This window comes from Agelaius phoeniceus, chromosome 22 (genome assembly GCF_051311805.1).
Source record: "Agelaius phoeniceus isolate bAgePho1 chromosome 22, bAgePho1.hap1, whole genome shotgun sequence".
Lineage (NCBI taxonomy): Eukaryota > Metazoa > Chordata > Aves > Passeriformes > Icteridae > Agelaius > Agelaius phoeniceus.
In genome coordinates this window covers 7,090,159-7,105,750 of record NC_135286.1, presented here as the reverse complement: position 1 = coordinate 7,105,750, position 15,592 = coordinate 7,090,159, and the positions used below count along the sequence as shown (strand labels likewise).

The 15,592-nt window shown below is 47.7% G+C and overlaps 2 protein-coding genes and 1 long non-coding RNA gene across 4 annotated transcripts in view; 1 reads left to right on the top strand and 2 right to left on the bottom strand.

Moving 5' to 3' along the window:
- Positions 1 to 1,838, bottom strand: part of LOC129129936 (lethal(3)malignant brain tumor-like protein 3) — a 40,961-nt gene extending 39,123 nt beyond the window's left edge. For both annotated transcript variants that reach the window (XM_077189750.1, XM_077189752.1), the window contains exon 1: positions 1,733 to 1,838. The gene's annotated coding sequence lies outside the window, so the exon portion shown is untranslated. The remainder of the gene's footprint in view (positions 1 to 1,732) is intronic.
- Positions 1,305 to 9,801, top strand: LOC143695612 (uncharacterized). Its single transcript, XR_013185005.1, has 2 exons — positions 1,305 to 1,510; positions 4,366 to 9,801. It is a non-coding gene; the product is annotated as an uncharacterized LOC143695612 (long non-coding RNA).
- Positions 4,886 to 13,736, bottom strand: SRSF4 (serine and arginine rich splicing factor 4). Its single transcript, XM_054648334.2, has 6 exons — positions 13,545 to 13,736; positions 10,300 to 10,442; positions 9,322 to 9,434; positions 7,402 to 7,616; positions 6,489 to 6,572; positions 4,886 to 6,321 (listed from the first exon to the last, which is right to left on the bottom strand). The coding sequence occupies exons 1-6, from the start codon at positions 13,649 to 13,651 to the stop codon at positions 5,550 to 5,552; spliced, it is 1,434 nt and encodes a 477-aa protein (XP_054504309.2). The 5' UTR covers positions 13,652 to 13,736; the 3' UTR covers positions 4,886 to 5,549.
- Between the last annotated feature and the right edge of the window lie 1,856 nt (positions 13,737 to 15,592).

The following is a 15,592-nucleotide window of genomic DNA, read 5'->3' as shown; positions in this document are numbered from 1 at the left end:
TTACACTGAAGCTTCGCCCTCAACACCGATGGAATATATTGTCATACCCAGAGGTATCTGCACTAAACACTATGCATGAAGATAGAAGTGAGATAAGGCCTAGCCAGGCCTTCTCCTGCAGATAGACCAACACAATTTTAAGCACATTTAAAGTAAGACTGCAGACACTGCTTCAAATAAATTCACAATGCTACTTCTAAAAATCAGTGCGAAGACTTAAAAGTTCTGTAAACAAAGAACTGGTGATAAAATTGCTGACAAACAGCACGGCTGATGGAAGGAAAACACACCCTGGGTCCTGAGGAGTCAGTGGGGCAGCAATGCTCTGCAGAGTACATCTGGCTGTGTACCCACTCACCCTCCAGCAACTTGCTCATTATGGCACTGAAACCCTGAAGACAGAGTAAATCACCTCTGGCCAAGACAAACGGAGCTGGCCCTGCACAACCTGCCCAGCAGTTGTACCCAGCTGTCCTCAGCAGCTCAAACTGGGCTCTGATTCCACCCCTGCACTCACTGGGAATTACAATTCATTTCACACACGTTCAGCTTTAATGGGATTACTTGCAATATAAGGTGCAATCAATTTTAGGGCAAAACCAGTGCACAGAGGCCAAAAACATCCTCTGTTTTAATTGCATCTGTAATTACTTTGTAGGACTGCAATCCAGCAGATTACCCTGGGGACTTCTATTAATCATTATTACTTATCTCCCACGGCCAAGCAGGAATACTCACTCAGGAAAAGACTGTTCCCATCCTCAAAAACATATAATCTGAGTAGATTATAGATCATAAACTGAGGAAGCAAAACGCTGATTAGACCACATCAGACTGCTCTTAATTGCTGTGTAGGGAAGGAAAGTTTGAAGCACCAAGTCCGTTTTCCCTCCTTTTCACTTCTGTTTTACTATATAATAAAATACAGACCTAAAAGGTCTGTTGCAACTTGGCACAAAATATCACAGCTCTTTATCCCTTAATTCCAGTTACAGGCTATTTTTAAAAACTTATCTGGGCAGTAATTGAATTAAATTGAATGTTTTCATAGTATAAATCTAATCCGATTCCTTGCAGCACCAGGAGCCCATAAAACTGTCCTAATCTCTTTCTCCTGACACCAAACATCACTCAGGCTGTCCCACACCGACCCCTACCCGCAGCCGATCGATACTTCTGAATTATTGTATTTATCCCTCTCTTTATTCAGCGCGGACTTCCCCTCCCAAAATCCCCATTCCATTACTTCTGCACTTTGAATTTGCTGCCAGAAAGTTTGATGTTTTTTTGTTTTTTTCCGTCATGTAAAATCTGTTTTCAAACTTAAATCTTTCTGGTTTTCGGGAGGTCTCCAAGAACTGTTTCTACTGCACTGGATTTATATGTTTGTTAATATTTTTGAGTTGTCACAGTCCCGAGGAGTTTCACCGGAGCGGCGCCCAGGCGGGATAACCCCGATTTTCTCCTCAACTTCTTGGGTCAAAATTCGGCAACCACCACCTCAGAAACTGTAAATACTTTGTGACCGTGCAAAGAATTTAAGCCCGCGTTCTGCCTGCGTCCATCGGCGGGTTTGCGGTGGTTTTGCCCCTTTTGGGGGTTTAAACGCACTTTGGGTCCCGCGGGGCCCCAGCAGCCCCGGCCCAGCGGCGCCATTTGCACTCCCGGCCCCCCAGCCCCCCAAGATGGCGGCGCCTCCGCCCGGGCCCGACCCCCGCCCTCCCTCACTCACCGCCGGCCCAGCCTGGCCCGGCCCGGCCCCGCCGCCGCCGCCGCTCCGGGGCCTCGCGATGGAGCCCAGGCAGCGCTGCGAGCCCCGCGGGCCCCCGAACGCATGCGCGGCCCCGGCCCGGGGGAGGCGGCGCTGGCTGGGGACGGGGACCGGGAGCGGGGCGGTACTGGATATGGGGTACTGGGATGTGGGGAATTGGGTGTGTGGTACTGGGATAGGGGGCACTGGGTATGGGGCACTGGGTACGGGGAGGACCTAGGACAGAGCTGGCAGTGCGATGCAAATGCACTGGGGGTAGGGATGGCACTGGGACATGCAAGCGTAGGATGGGAATGAACGGGGGTAGGGCTGGCGCTGGGACGGGACAGACGTGGGGCACCGGGGGCACTGGCACGGGACATATGGGTGTGAGGGGCACAGCCCCGCTCCCTGAGCCGGCTGGGTGAAGCCTGGGCACGGCCGTGGGCGTTGGGGCACGTTCACGGCTGACGGGATTTGGGCAGCGGAGGTTTGGGATGGGAGCTGTTATTCCAGCAAATCGTGACCATGGTGTCCCGCTGCCTCCCCCTCCAGGAGTAATAGAGGATATTGCCCCGTCTTCTCTGCATTTGTTAAACTTGTTTGTCTTCTCATCTGGGACTGTTATTTTCCTTTGTATTTGAATTTTGGAACAATAAAAGAGGTGGGGGTAGGATTTTTTAATGACGCGTCGGGGGTTTCTGCCAAGAGCAGAAGCAGGCCCCAAGCTGTGACAGCTTAAATGGAATGGGATTTCGGGAAAATAATACATGAGATTTGCAATGGCTCATTTGAACTACACATCACAATATTCTCTTCATTCTTCAAGTGAGGCACATAAAATACCCTTTAGAATCTTTAAATCTAGTCAGAAAGCAAGTACATTTCTTACCTCATCTGTGCCAGCAAGTTCCAGCTAAAACACAAATCCTGCAGATGCTTGCAGCCAGTGTTGAAGTATTCAGTGGGTCCAGGTTTACAGGGCTGTTGGAGCCAAAAAAATTTGCAAGTAATTGAACCATCCATATTTATTTAGACTCTTAATTTGATTTTAATTGTTGTAAGTTTTGTTGAGAGATTCCTAGTTTGGAGCTTCTTGCCCTTTTATCTCCCTGCTCTACTGATTGTTTTGCCAGAACCTACACGGTGCCCACCACGTGCATTCCTGCCTTCCCTCCTCAGAACTCACCTCCAAGGTGCCCCATAAGACAGTTACCCCAAGCCTAGATCAGATTTGGGGCTGTTTTTCAGTGCATTTTGGGTAGGTACTTCCAGCCTAAAGCTGAGTCCTCACTTTGTATATAATTATTCACACAGAAATCTTACTTGGGAATATTGTGGAATTATTGCAATAGACATTCCACTAATCTTCTTCTCTGGGTATGCAATATAAGTATTACAGTTAATATTTTATATTATTACCATTGCCCTGGTTTCACACCTGCTGCCAAGCAGATCTCTGCAGTTTCAGATCAAGACTCCAGGCTGAGAAAGGCAAAGTGCCCACACCAGGGGGCCACACAAGTTGGAGGTTTTGATGCAAACCCTACAGTTTAATGCAGAATTAATGTGTGAGACTCACTCAGTGACATTTGTGAGACAGAAATGAACATTAAATGATGCAGCAGCGCCCAGCTGAGGCACGTGCCTGGCCCTGCCCATGGAATCACTGTTCTGGGGGCGCACCAATTATCAGCACTTAAGATGTCTCAGAAAGTCCATTCCCTGGGAATTCCTGCTCCAACACTCCAACCCACCACACATGTAGTGGCTGGGGAGGATGAGCTCATCCCAAGGTCTGTCCCTGCTCTGGGCAGTAAAGCACAGGTGCTCCTGCAATGTGTGGCGTGTCCAAACCCTGCACTGCACACCCAGGAACCGCCATGGCTCCAGATACTCACGCATGAAGGATTTTTAGCTTTCTCTCTTCTTACTGCACAACTGTGGGAGGTCTGTCCTCAGGTATTTAAGGAATAGATGCTTTTCCCAAAGGGCTCACTAAAATCTGGCTTGGTCACTTGGAATGGAGTTACCAGACAGCAGAAACTGGAGTCACTTTTTAGTCTTTACCTAGACTGTATAATTTGCAGATTTTCTTAAAATTATTTTTCAGTTAATTATCCCTTACTAGCAAACATCTTGCCTTGGCTGGTTTCCTTCTGTATTAAGCAGCAAAAAGGATTAAAAACGTCATTTTGACAGTATAAGATGTTAAAGCACTAAATATATGTATAGCTGGGAAAGCCTTTTTCTTCTGAAGATATCACTTCCACAGAGATTTCTAATGCTGCCATGGTAATATGTATGACATTTGATAAAGTCTGAGCCACTTGCTGAGCCCTGACCGCTCTCAAAGTGTGGGGAGATATTTTGTGTTGCAAGCAACTCTGATGATCTATTACCCTCTTCATCTTTTTAATATGGCAGGACAAGTTTCAAATGATCAAATTATATGGAATTACTGCACCTATGAAGTGACTCTTGCTGGAGAGCCGCTGCCATCAAGTTGTGAGCAGTTTGCAATTGGCTAAAGGACAGTTTTAGGGGAAGCTGTAACTAACCTTTTTGTTCCAGACCAGGAACTCACAAAATACATTTTGCCTTCTATTTTTCAGAATGCTGCTTGCAGACAGAACAGGTGCTGGGGATGTCACTTCTTCATTCAAAGCCGATTGTGCAGGAGAAGAGCTTGTGGGAAGTTCAGTCTGAGCAATTTGCAAATGGCCCAAGCCTAAATTTGGGATATTATTCAGGAACACCTACACACCTACAAAACTCTTGCCAGAAGCTGCCCTCCCATCTCCCAAGGTCTCCAGGGATGCTGGGGACATACCACAGAACAGCCGCCACCACCACCCTCTGTGCTTCCAAGCCCAGAAGCACATCCTGAGCTTTTTCTTTTATGAAGGCTCTTCTCAAGCACAGGTGTTTCAGTAGGAGGAAAAACTCCTGAAAAATATCCTGGAGAAATAAGTTCTTTATCTGGACTGTATTCAAGTGTTGTGCCTACACTGAATGTGAAGTGACTTTCTGAATTAGGAACCTTTTTTCTGTGAGTGACTCTCTACAAATTCAGGCTTACCTTGATCAATAGAAAATGCTGACAATCACAACACAGCACCACATAACCAAATGTCATCAAGCAAAAATAGTCTTTATTCAAATTTCATGGAAACGGGGATCACTGTACTTTGCAAGACAGGGAAAAATAAAATAAAAAAATTTAATATAAAACAAGGATATTGTCACAATACCAGAATATGGAACTATAGTTCTTTTCCCTATAGATTACTGCAAGTACCTCTATTTTTTTTTCCTTTTGACTGTGCTATTCACAACTTTGTAAGTCCAAAAAATATGGAACAAAAGTAGTATGAAACTTAAGACTTAGCACTTCCACTAAATGGCAGACATCAAAGGGCATCAATCGAGGGCAAAATCTGTTGAATCCATCATACCTACCCTATCAGTCATCACTGCAATTCCATAAACCCACCAGGGCGCAGTGCTCATTCCCTGGGCTCATTCCCTGCAAGGCTCTCCTTGGAAAACAGGGCAATCTGGGGGCTTGAGGAAGAGCTGTATGTAAAGAGAACCTTTCTATTGGATAGAAAATGAATGGAGCAGCCTCACACCAGAGAGCGCTGCAGGGAGAGAGCGCTGCAGTTAATGACAGACAGACCATCAGGTTGTTAAAAATACACAGCATCGACAGGGTTTCTACTTCAATCACTTGGTTACAGCTACTAAACATGTACAAAAGACTTTTCCAACCATTCCAAGTGGCGTTGCAGCAAGGTTAGGATCTGGAGCGGGACCTTGACCGCGACCGTGAGTGTGACCGAGAGGCAGACCTAGACCTGGACTTGGACCGGGACCTTGGCTTTGAATCAGATTTAGACCTGGAACGAGAATCTGATTTGATATTTGGTTTGAACTTGGAAATGGATCTAGACCTGGAGCGGGACACTGCATCCTCCCCCTCGCCTTTCACCTCCTTCTTGTCCGACTCAGATTTGAGCTGCTCCTTTTCTTTGGAGCCTGACCTGGACCGCTCGTGGCTGTCCTTTCTTCTCTTCTTGCTGCTGCCTTTGCTGTCTCGCTTGCTGCGCCTCTTGCTTTTCTCACTCTTGCTGTGGCTCCGGCTTCTACTTCTGCTATCATCCCTGCTCCTTTTCCTACTTTTCCTTTTATCCTTGCTGTGGCTCCTGCTCCTACTCTCATCCCTGCTTTTGCTCCTGCTTCTACCCTTGCTAATGCTCTTCTCCCTGTCTTTGCTTTTACTTTTCTCCTTGCTTCTGCTCCTCATGCTCTCCTTCGCCTCTCCCCTCTCCTTACTCCCACTCCTGCTCCTGCTCTTTTCCTTGCTGTGGCTCCTGCTCTTGGCTTTCTCATTGCTGTTATGGAGAATGCCCTCAGATTTATCCTTGCTTTTGTTTCGGGATTTCTCTGCACTCCTGCTGCGGCTCCTACTTTTATCCTCTTTACTTGGAGTCCTGCTTTTCTCTTTCTGGCCTCTGCTACGGCTCTTGCTTCGACTACGGCTCTTGCTTCTGGAATGGGACACAGACCTGGAAGTGCAAAAGCAACAGACAGCTCAGCTTTAGTGCGGCAAGGGTTTGAACAGAGCGTGCAGAGAATGGGAGGGAAAAGAAAAACAAAGTGTTCCTGCTGCAAATTTAACATGATGCTTCTCACTGAAGTGGGAGCCCCCAGCTCTGCCAAGACAAAGACATACCTGGATCTGGATCTGCTTTTGGAGCGGCTGCTACTGGCACTGCGGCTCCGGCTCTTATGGGAGTGTCTGCTTCGAGAGCGAGACCTGCAACACAAGGAACCACCTTCACGTTAGCACGTGTCCATAGGGAGCTTGTGACCCCTGTGGGCAGAACCCCACAGGGCTAAAGCACCTTTCAGCAGCCAAATGTTCAGAGCTAGACAACACAGTTACAAACTTGGAGCACCCTCTCCCCCCCTTTCATCCCTGCTGCCATGTCTGGCTGCGAGTAAGGTAGTAATCTGAAAGAAAAGATGCCAGTTTATTTAAGGGATAATCACTTTCCCAATCAAATCACAGTTTGAATATGGTGAGACACTGACATAAAGCTTTGACTTCAGATTTTGATTTCATAAGCAAGTTTTTCTAGGAACAGTAAAGATTTGCCTGAGTTTTCTTGCAACAAGTTCTACTCCAGAATGGAAAGGGGAGCACACTTGGTGCTGCTGAAGCAGCTCTTGGTCAGTCAAGGAAAGCAACAAATCTCTTAGAAACAGGGAACAGGTGGAGGTTTCTAAGATGAGAAAGAACTGTTAGTCCTGGTGCTTGGAGCAGAACACAGTGTTCAGAGCTGAAGTGTTAGAAGCACCTTCTGTTTCATTCCATAAGCATGGCTCCACCGGCCACGCAGCTGCTCCCACAAAGAACAAGGGCTGAGTTATCAGGGAAGAACAGTGACAGGTGTTCAGGGAGCAGGTCCACACATCCACCAAGAGACACCTCAGAACACAGCCCTCATTTGCCCTGGATATTAATACGTGCTCAAAAAACTAGACCCGTTGAGAACTCCAAACATTTCCAGTGTTTTGGAACCCAAAAGTCTCAAGCCGCTCTGTGTTCCGTAACTGCAGCCTGAGATACATTGCAGACATACCTTGAATGGCTTCGGCTTCTGGAGTAAGAGCGGCGCCGTCTCGATCCAGGTCTGTCTTCCATCAATCTAATCCTTCTGCCATTTACTTCTGTCCCATCCAGCTTTTCAAGGGCTCTTTTCATGTCAGAATAGGATTTGAACTCAATCACACCTTCATTTTTCCTTCCTTTGTGTGCATCTGCATATGTCACTTCCCCTGCCTGACGCATATAATCCTAAAGGAAGAGGACAGAATCACCATCGCCTTGAATCCAGAGCCAGGCTTCCAGCTGACCCTGCTCACTTCTGACATGATGCTCCCTGAGTATCTTCTATTCACAGGGACGTCAGCAAGTGTTTGACCCAAACAGCATCTGTAGTGCCAAATAACACACTATGACTTCACAGAGTTGGTGTGATTAGAACCAGGTTGATAGCTTTGACACAAATTATAATTTAAGATCTCCCACTTCAAGTCTTAGATCAAATATGCTCTGGGCTCTTAAGTTTCAAATGATAGAAGTGATTAAAGAAGTAAAATGCTTGCTCTCCAAATCATGTTTTCAGAAATAATTAGGAAAGGTGATAAAGATTGAATATGAAGAGGCAAGAAGCCCACAGAGAAGCAGACCTCCCTTCATCCTCTGCCTTGTCAACATAGAGCTCGTTCTGCTGGAAAAAACCCCCACAAAACTCCAAGCTCAATTCTTTTTCCCACTTCATGCTTCCTGGCTTCTCCGTTTCAATTCCTAAACCTCCCTTTAGACGGTTTATCAGGGGTCTGTTCTGCCCTGCTTTGAGCAGGGCAGAACAGGGCCTTTGCCAGGCCAGGGCATCTTTCAGCCCCTGTGGAAATTGGCTGCAGCAGAAACAGGGCACAGAGCTCTGGTTTGTTTTCAACCCAGCTACTCCCATTTTAAGTACACTGAAATGAAGGCTATTCCCAAAAAAGCCGTAATGCATCCACTGGAGGATTAATCATGCCATGCTCTACTTAGGATTTTAATACAGAAGCAAAGACAAGCTATTGATAGTGTGAAGCATTAACAACAAAGACACTGGAAGCACCTCTGTACGTACCCGAACTAGTGTAAAATTCACTTACAGACCAGTTTCTACTACGTCAAAGTTTGTTTAGAACAAATTTTACACACCCTTAAAAGAGAACCATAAGAGAAAGTGTTCCAGTAAGAACAAGTGGGTTTAACCATTGCTGCTCAGTTTGATAAGGAAGCACTAATCTTTTTGCATCCACTATTGAAATCCTGCTCCCGGAATCCATGATGTGGATAATCACAAGCCAACACGTCACCTCCAGAGTACTCAGAGGCACTGTGGGCTCCACAGTGTCACTCAACACCTCCACTGTTAGAATCACCTGCCACTCCTTTGGACGTCAAAAATAAGTTTTTGGCAGAGATTTTTCATGATTACTCATTCTGGAAACATCCTTACCCTGAAACTCTCCTTAAAACAGCTTCAGATGATGTGGAAAATCCTAACAGAGAATTTGCAGGAACAATGCTGTTGTTTCAAACAGCTCTAGCACCTTACAAGTTGATGGGTTAAATCCAAACTGACAAGAGCAAACTCCTTCATCTCTAGTGAATCCTCCCCCTGGCATGATTTGAGTCTGTTTTGACAGGGCTTAAGAGAAGATAAAACACACCTGTATGTGATGTTAGCTGGTGCTAAGGATAAAATTATTCTCCCACTGTCCAGTGCCACCAGTTCTGCAGTTGCAACTCCCAACCTCTCATGAATGGTTTCATATACGCAAACATAGTCCTGTATTAAGGGGTGTGTTACTTCCAAAATCTACTCCCCATGGAGTTGCTCAGCTGGAGCAAAGCAGAACAGCACATCACTTTGCCTTGCTGAAGATGTCTTTCACCCTTTGTGCTCCGTAACAGAGAGAGGGTAAGGAAAGGGGCCCCATACCTTCAGATCCTGCCAACTGCAGCGGCTTGACAAATTTTCCACAATCAATCTGTATTCTGTACGGGTCGGGGGACCGTACTTATCTCTTCCGCTTCTTCTATAACCATATCCACCTTTAGGAGGTGACAAGCAGACAGCAGAACTTCAGCCAGGGAAATGGAGCGTCGCTCTCCGCCCCGACGGAACTGCTCTGCCCCAGGTGTTCCCAAAGACACCATGGACCCCCCATCAGGGCTAAATCCACCCCCCTTTATGTAACACCTTGCAAAGACCCAAAGCATTAAAACAGTTTTACTACAAGCTCGTAATTAAACAAGGCACAGAACTATAATTATGCTAGAATTAACATGCGATTATATTTAATATTATTTTTAAAACAGTTTGAAAGAAGAAACTGAATAAAGCCAGTTGATTAATGTTATTTACATTACTTTAAAGCTTTCTGAATATCTGACATGAATAAAGCTTTTCAGGCACCTATTTCAGATTAATCTCATATGTTTCTAACCCTTGGGATCCTCACCACCCAGGTCTAATGGGAAAAGCTTGAGGTCGTCACATGGCTTCTTTTTTTTTTTTTGGACAGCCATGGGCCACAAAGGTCAAGGAGCCACTCATGGAAAGGTACCCCAAGGTCAGCAAATGGAACAGGCAGTCAGCCTCAAAGGACTCTTTCAATTAAAACATTGAGGTTTTTGTTAAATCTATGTTAAACATCACATTGCAAATAAACCATTCAAATAGTTAAACAAAATGATAATAATGAAAATGGTACAAGAAACTGTGTTTATTAATGTATCAATTAAAAGAGTTTAATACAACAAACAAATTAATAAATATTCAGATCAACAATTACATTTACAGTTACAGAACACTAGTCACAAATTTGGATTGCTTTCCTTTTATATTACTTTTATAAAAGAGTAAACCAATGTTTTATTTAAAATAAGCCATGGATACAAATGCACAAGTGCTTACTGCGTCCAGAACCGTAACTGCTGTCCCGGCGTGGGCCCCGGGCATGCTCCACGATCACTCTCTCCCCACACAGATCTTTCCCATTCAGCTCATAAACAGCATCGTCGGCATCTCGCAGATCATCGAACTCCACAAAGCCATACCTAGCGACAGGGAGGGAAAAGGGATCACTGGGAAGGAACTGAACCTGAGATATTTGTGCTCAAAAGCATCTCATGGGCTTCTGCAGAGCCCTGTGCATGCTGTCTTACGGATGAGCCTCCTGAGCATACCTGAAGGTTCAAGGCTTTGAGCCTTGAAAAAACCTAAAAAATGAAAACCCTTCCAAAAACAGGGAGAGAAATAGGAAGGCATGAAAACACATCTGCTGATTCGCTGAATTGAACCTAAAGTCATTCTTCATCAACAACATGATAAATCATGTGAGAGTGTAAGGGCTGAATTCATTGATGTTAGCAAAAGATTACTATTATGGCATACTCTTTGATGAAATCAAGGGTGTCATCTATCTTTTTAAAGGTAGAAGTTAAACCCCTCCCCACTAAAAGTGAGCACTACCCCACACACCAAAATTAATAAATAAACACAGAATCACAGAACTGTTCAGATTGGAAAAGCCCTCCAAGATCAGGGAGTCTGACCATGATGTTAGAGATGGCCTTCATTATCCCTGGAAGTGCCCAAGGCCAGCCTGGATGGGGCTTGGAGCAACCTGGGACAGCGGAAGGGGTCCCTGTTCATGGCAGGGGGTAGAGCAGGATGGGCTTTAAGGTCCCCTCCCACTCAAACCACTTCTCTTTGGAAAGCAAACACTGATTTGGAACAGAGGTAGATGGAAGGATGAAAGTCTGAAGCTTTGATCTGTGTTCCTCAATCCACATCCTTCTGTCCTGCAGGTGTTGAATGGGAAAACTAAGAGCACACAATTAAAAACTGCAATTTGAAATGGAGAATCCTATATGACCCACATTTTCATTTCCCTGTCTTCCCCTCAGGTAGTAATTGCTTTAAGCCATTGAATTTCAAGCTCAAATTACAAGTAGTGAGCAGCAGCTAAGCTTTTAGAGCTCTGTGGTATCAATTTGCATTCCATTGTCTTGCTCCAGCATTCCAGTTTAGCTGCTGGAACACCCAGTGGAGGATCCACCAAGGAGAACCCCCAGATTTCCAGAAACAACTGCAAGAATCTCTCCAGTCAAACACCATGCAGGAAGTTTGAATTGTTTCCTAAGCAATACCAGAAATAAGCCATGGAGGAAGGCTCAGGAGAGCACAGCTCAGCCCAGGGCTTCCCAAGCACAGACACAAAACCTGATTGCTCAAGTTCCATTTTTGACAAAGAATTTAACTTCAAACCTGTCAAAAGACTTCAGAATATAAAACTAGAAAAAAACAATTAAATTGACTTAAAAGCAGAAAGACAAGTCCCTTTACCACATCAGCCACATAACAACAGTTCCACATCTGTTAAGAAAGCTTAGTTGGCTTCCCTTCCCCCCCATCTCCAACACATATGAAGCAGAAATATTGAATTTGGGGCTTACTCAGCAACAGGAAAACTGCCCCCCCCCCCCCCCCCCCAACATTTCCAAGGATACACAGCAGGACTGGAAAACAGCAGCCTCAGGTATTTCAGCTAATCTTCAACAACTCCTCAGGCTGTGTGGGTTAAAACACTGACACATGAACACTTTTTTGCTTTAATAATGGATTTTATTCATATTATAAACCTGTTAAATGTCCACCTGCCAGCACAAGCAGCATTAAAACTTAATGAGCCTCTTTCACTTTAATGCTCAAGGAGTAACTTGTACAAAAAATTCCTCTTCTCCACTGTAATTAATACCTGCCTCTCCTAGCTATATAATGATAAATCCATATTCCATTCAACCTTTCTAAGGAAGGCTTCAAGCTGAGTTTCTTGGAAAAAGCAAAGGCACTCATGAGGCTTTGGGTGTTGGGGAAAACCCCACCAAAAATGGCAATTTGCTTTTTCTTCAAAAATCCACACTTGAATGTCTTGGCCAAGCCCTGGTGAAGCAGGATCCAACCCTTGGAGCTGCAGTGAGGGCACAGCTACTGGAACAGCACAGGTAAGAACACAGAGGTATGGCAGGTTTAGGGTGTGTGTGGGGGGGCAGAACACACCCCCAGACAGCCTGAGGGCTCTGGGAGCAGCTCTGCCCCCCCAAACCCAACACAATGGGGTTCTTTTTGGGGAGGTTATCCTGGGGTGCAGCCTGGCTCACCCTGCAGTGCTTGCCCTGGGGTGCAGAGGGGCCTGGGGGGGCCCGCAGGATGACACCCCCTCCCTGCAGAAGGCAGGGCAAAACACAGATGAGCTGCCCTAAGAACTGAAGTGAGACTCAGCTGTCCTACCCCCAGCTGTCACAGAATCCCAGGTGTCCTGCCTTCCAAAAAAGGAGAAGCCCACCCATCCAAGCCCTCCCCAGAGGGGGAGCCCAGGTATCCTGCATCCACTCTTAAAAAAGGGGAACCCAACTGTCCAGCCTCCCTCACCCCACCCAAAGGAGAGTCTAGGCATCCACATCCCCCCGACAGAGCCCCAGCCATTCTGCACCCCCAACAAAGGCCCAGACGTCATGTCCCCCCTTGACAAGAAGGGGAACCCAGGCATCCTGCTCCCCATCCCTAAAGGGAACCCGAGCATCCTGCTTCCCCAAGGGGCGAGCCCAGGTGTCTTGCTACCCCCTCCCACGGAGATCCCAGGCAACCTGTCACCCTCCCCAAAATGGGGAACCCGGGCGCCCTGCCTCCCTCCACAAAAGGGGGAACCAACGCATCCTGTCCCCCCTCCAGTAGGGGCCTAGACCTCCTGCTCCCTCCCTCATAAAAAAAAAGGAAAACCCCAAACGTTCCGTCCCTCCAAAAAAAGGAACCAAGCAGACTGCCCTCTCCCAATAAAAGCCCAGCCATACTCTCCCCCGCAGAAAGGGCGGACCCAGCCGCCCTGTCCCTCCTCCAGGGGAAGTTCAAGAATCCTGCCCACCTCCCAAAAGAGAGAACCCAACATCCCGCCCCAATAAAGGACCAGGCTTCGCATCCCCCACCAAGGGGGAGCTCAAGCTTCCCGTCCCTCTCATCGCACCCAAAGGAGGCGACCCAGCCGTCCTGCCCCCACCACTGCCCAGAGCGCCCGGGCGGCCTCTTTCCCCGCGGCCCCTCCGAGAGCCTCAGGCGCCCGGGCCCTCCCCTCGCGGCAGCCGGGTCGAGCCCGCGCTCACCCGTTCTTGAGATCCACCTCGAGGATCTTGCCGTAGCCCTTGAAGAAGCGCTCCACGTCGCGCTCCCGGGCCTGGTAACTGAGGCGGCCGATGTAGACCCGCGGCATCGCGGGGCCGGGGCTGGGCCCGCGGGGCGTGAGGGGCCCAGGGGCCGCGCGGCCGCCTGACGTCACGGCGGCGCGCGGGCAGCGACGCGGGGTAACGTCACCGCGGGCCACGCCCCTGGCGCGGGCTGGCTCTTAAGGAGGCTATGCCTCCGGGTGGGCCCCACCCGGGCTCGGAGGTGGGGTCCCGTTCCCCATGGAGAGGGTAGCTCGATCCCCCTTTCCCACGTGCGGGGCCCTAAGGGGCGTTCCCACGTGTCTGATGTGCAGGGCAGCGTGCGATCCCCCTTCCCATGGCTCAGGGGGCTTGTGGGGTCCCCTCTACCCATACACCGGGTGTATTGGGATTGCCTTCCCATGGGGGTCCCGTTCCCTATGGAGAGGATGGATCGATCCCCCCTTTCCCACGTGCAGGGCGCTAATGACGGTGCCGAGGTGCTTATGGGGTCCTCTCCTTGGCAGGGGCCTGAGGATTGCCCTACTTCTAAAATGCTGGATCCTGATGGGACCCCAAAGGCAGGCAGGGATGGGGATCGCCTATCCCCACACTCGGGGTGCCTAGGCGTCCCCCATGGCATTCCCCATCCGTGAGCAGACTTGGCTTTTTCTCATTCCCTCTGGTGAGCAACAACATTCCTCTTGCTGAACTCTAAATGTCAGTTTTGGGGAATTATTTTTATCCTTTTGGTTAAGATGTCAGATGCCTAAATCACACCAAATCCCAGCAGAGGCTCTTGGAACATTCCAACATTAGTAGCCACTCCCCTGAAAAACCCCACAATCACCTCCAAAATCATTAATATTGTGTAGGTGCAACACCAGCAGCTGGATTTCCAGCCACGATCTTGCTCATTTGACAAGGAGAATTAAATTTATTTATTTATTCCTTTGTGCTCTAGTATAGGAGTGAGAGATCGGAACATTTTGTGAAAGAGTTCTCTAAAGCATGTTGGGTTTTATCGCTGAGCCCAATAAACAATGGGGGATAAAAGCTCTGCACTAATTTTTCTGGTTTATGCCATGCTTAATAGTGCTCGTAACGATTTCTTGGTTCTTTTTTTGCTTTTTTTTTTCCCCACTTTATCCACCGATCAGGAAGCACTGAGGCACAGGATGGGGCTCTGCTTCTAATGCTGGAATGGGGAAGGAAAATACAAAATATTGAGGGATTTATTAGGGATGGAGGAGCAGAAGGGAGATGCTGGTGCAGTCTATCCTGGGACACACCTGCTCTCTGCTAAGGGAGGTCTCTGTGAGAGGTTTTAGGGGGGATGAAATGGCTTTGACACATCCATTTAGTGGCCATCGTGGCAGTGGGATTTAATTTCAGAGAGTTCTGCTCTTCCAAGTGCACATGCAGTTGTACATTGCTCCCTCCAATCCTGAGCAACATTCCTGCCCTGCTCTTCTCCTTCTTTTCTGGGGAACCAGAAAATCCCCCAAATGAAGGTACACCTTCCTGGGCTGTCCCCCATGCAGTGCACAGGAATGACACTGCCAGCTCCCAGTGAGGAGTGACCTCCCAGGGCCCCCCAGGCCTTTGGTAGATCCAGAGAGGCCCTGCCATAACCCCACCAACTCATCCAGGACTCCAGGATGAATCCCAGAAGAGCCTTCAGCTGACACAACCAGTCCCTCACAATTCCTCTATCCATGCACAATTCCACACAATTCTGTGGTCCTCCCACTCAGAGCATGTTGGGAACTGGGCACAAGGTGGGAGAACCCCAGTGAGGTCCCTGGGCTGGGTTCTGAAGGTTCTGAGGCAAAGAAAGTTTGAGGAACCCAACCCAAGGGAGGTTATTTCCATTGCAAGATGTGTTTGAGGAACATTTCCCCTATAGCTCATCCTATGGAGCAGCATGGAGAGCCTGCTGGGATCCAAGAACATCACCCAGGAACAGGGACAGTCACAGCAGAAGCAGCCCTGTGGACACTACACAC

Excerpts from the sequence above, each read along its gene's own strand:
- SRSF4 (XM_054648334.2), bottom strand. The coding sequence starts at position 13,651 with ATGCCGCGGGTCTACATCGGCCGCCTCAGTTACCAGGCCCGGGAGCGC. Across the intron at positions 6,573-7,401 it reads AGAAGCCGAAGCCATTCAAG|GTCTCGCTCTCGAAGCAGAC; the intron begins GTATGTCTGCAA and ends CTTGTGTTGCAG. Across the intron at positions 6,322-6,488 it reads AAAAGCAGATCCAGATCCAG|GTCTGTGTCCCATTCCAGAA; the intron begins GTATGTCTTTGT and ends TTGCACTTCCAG.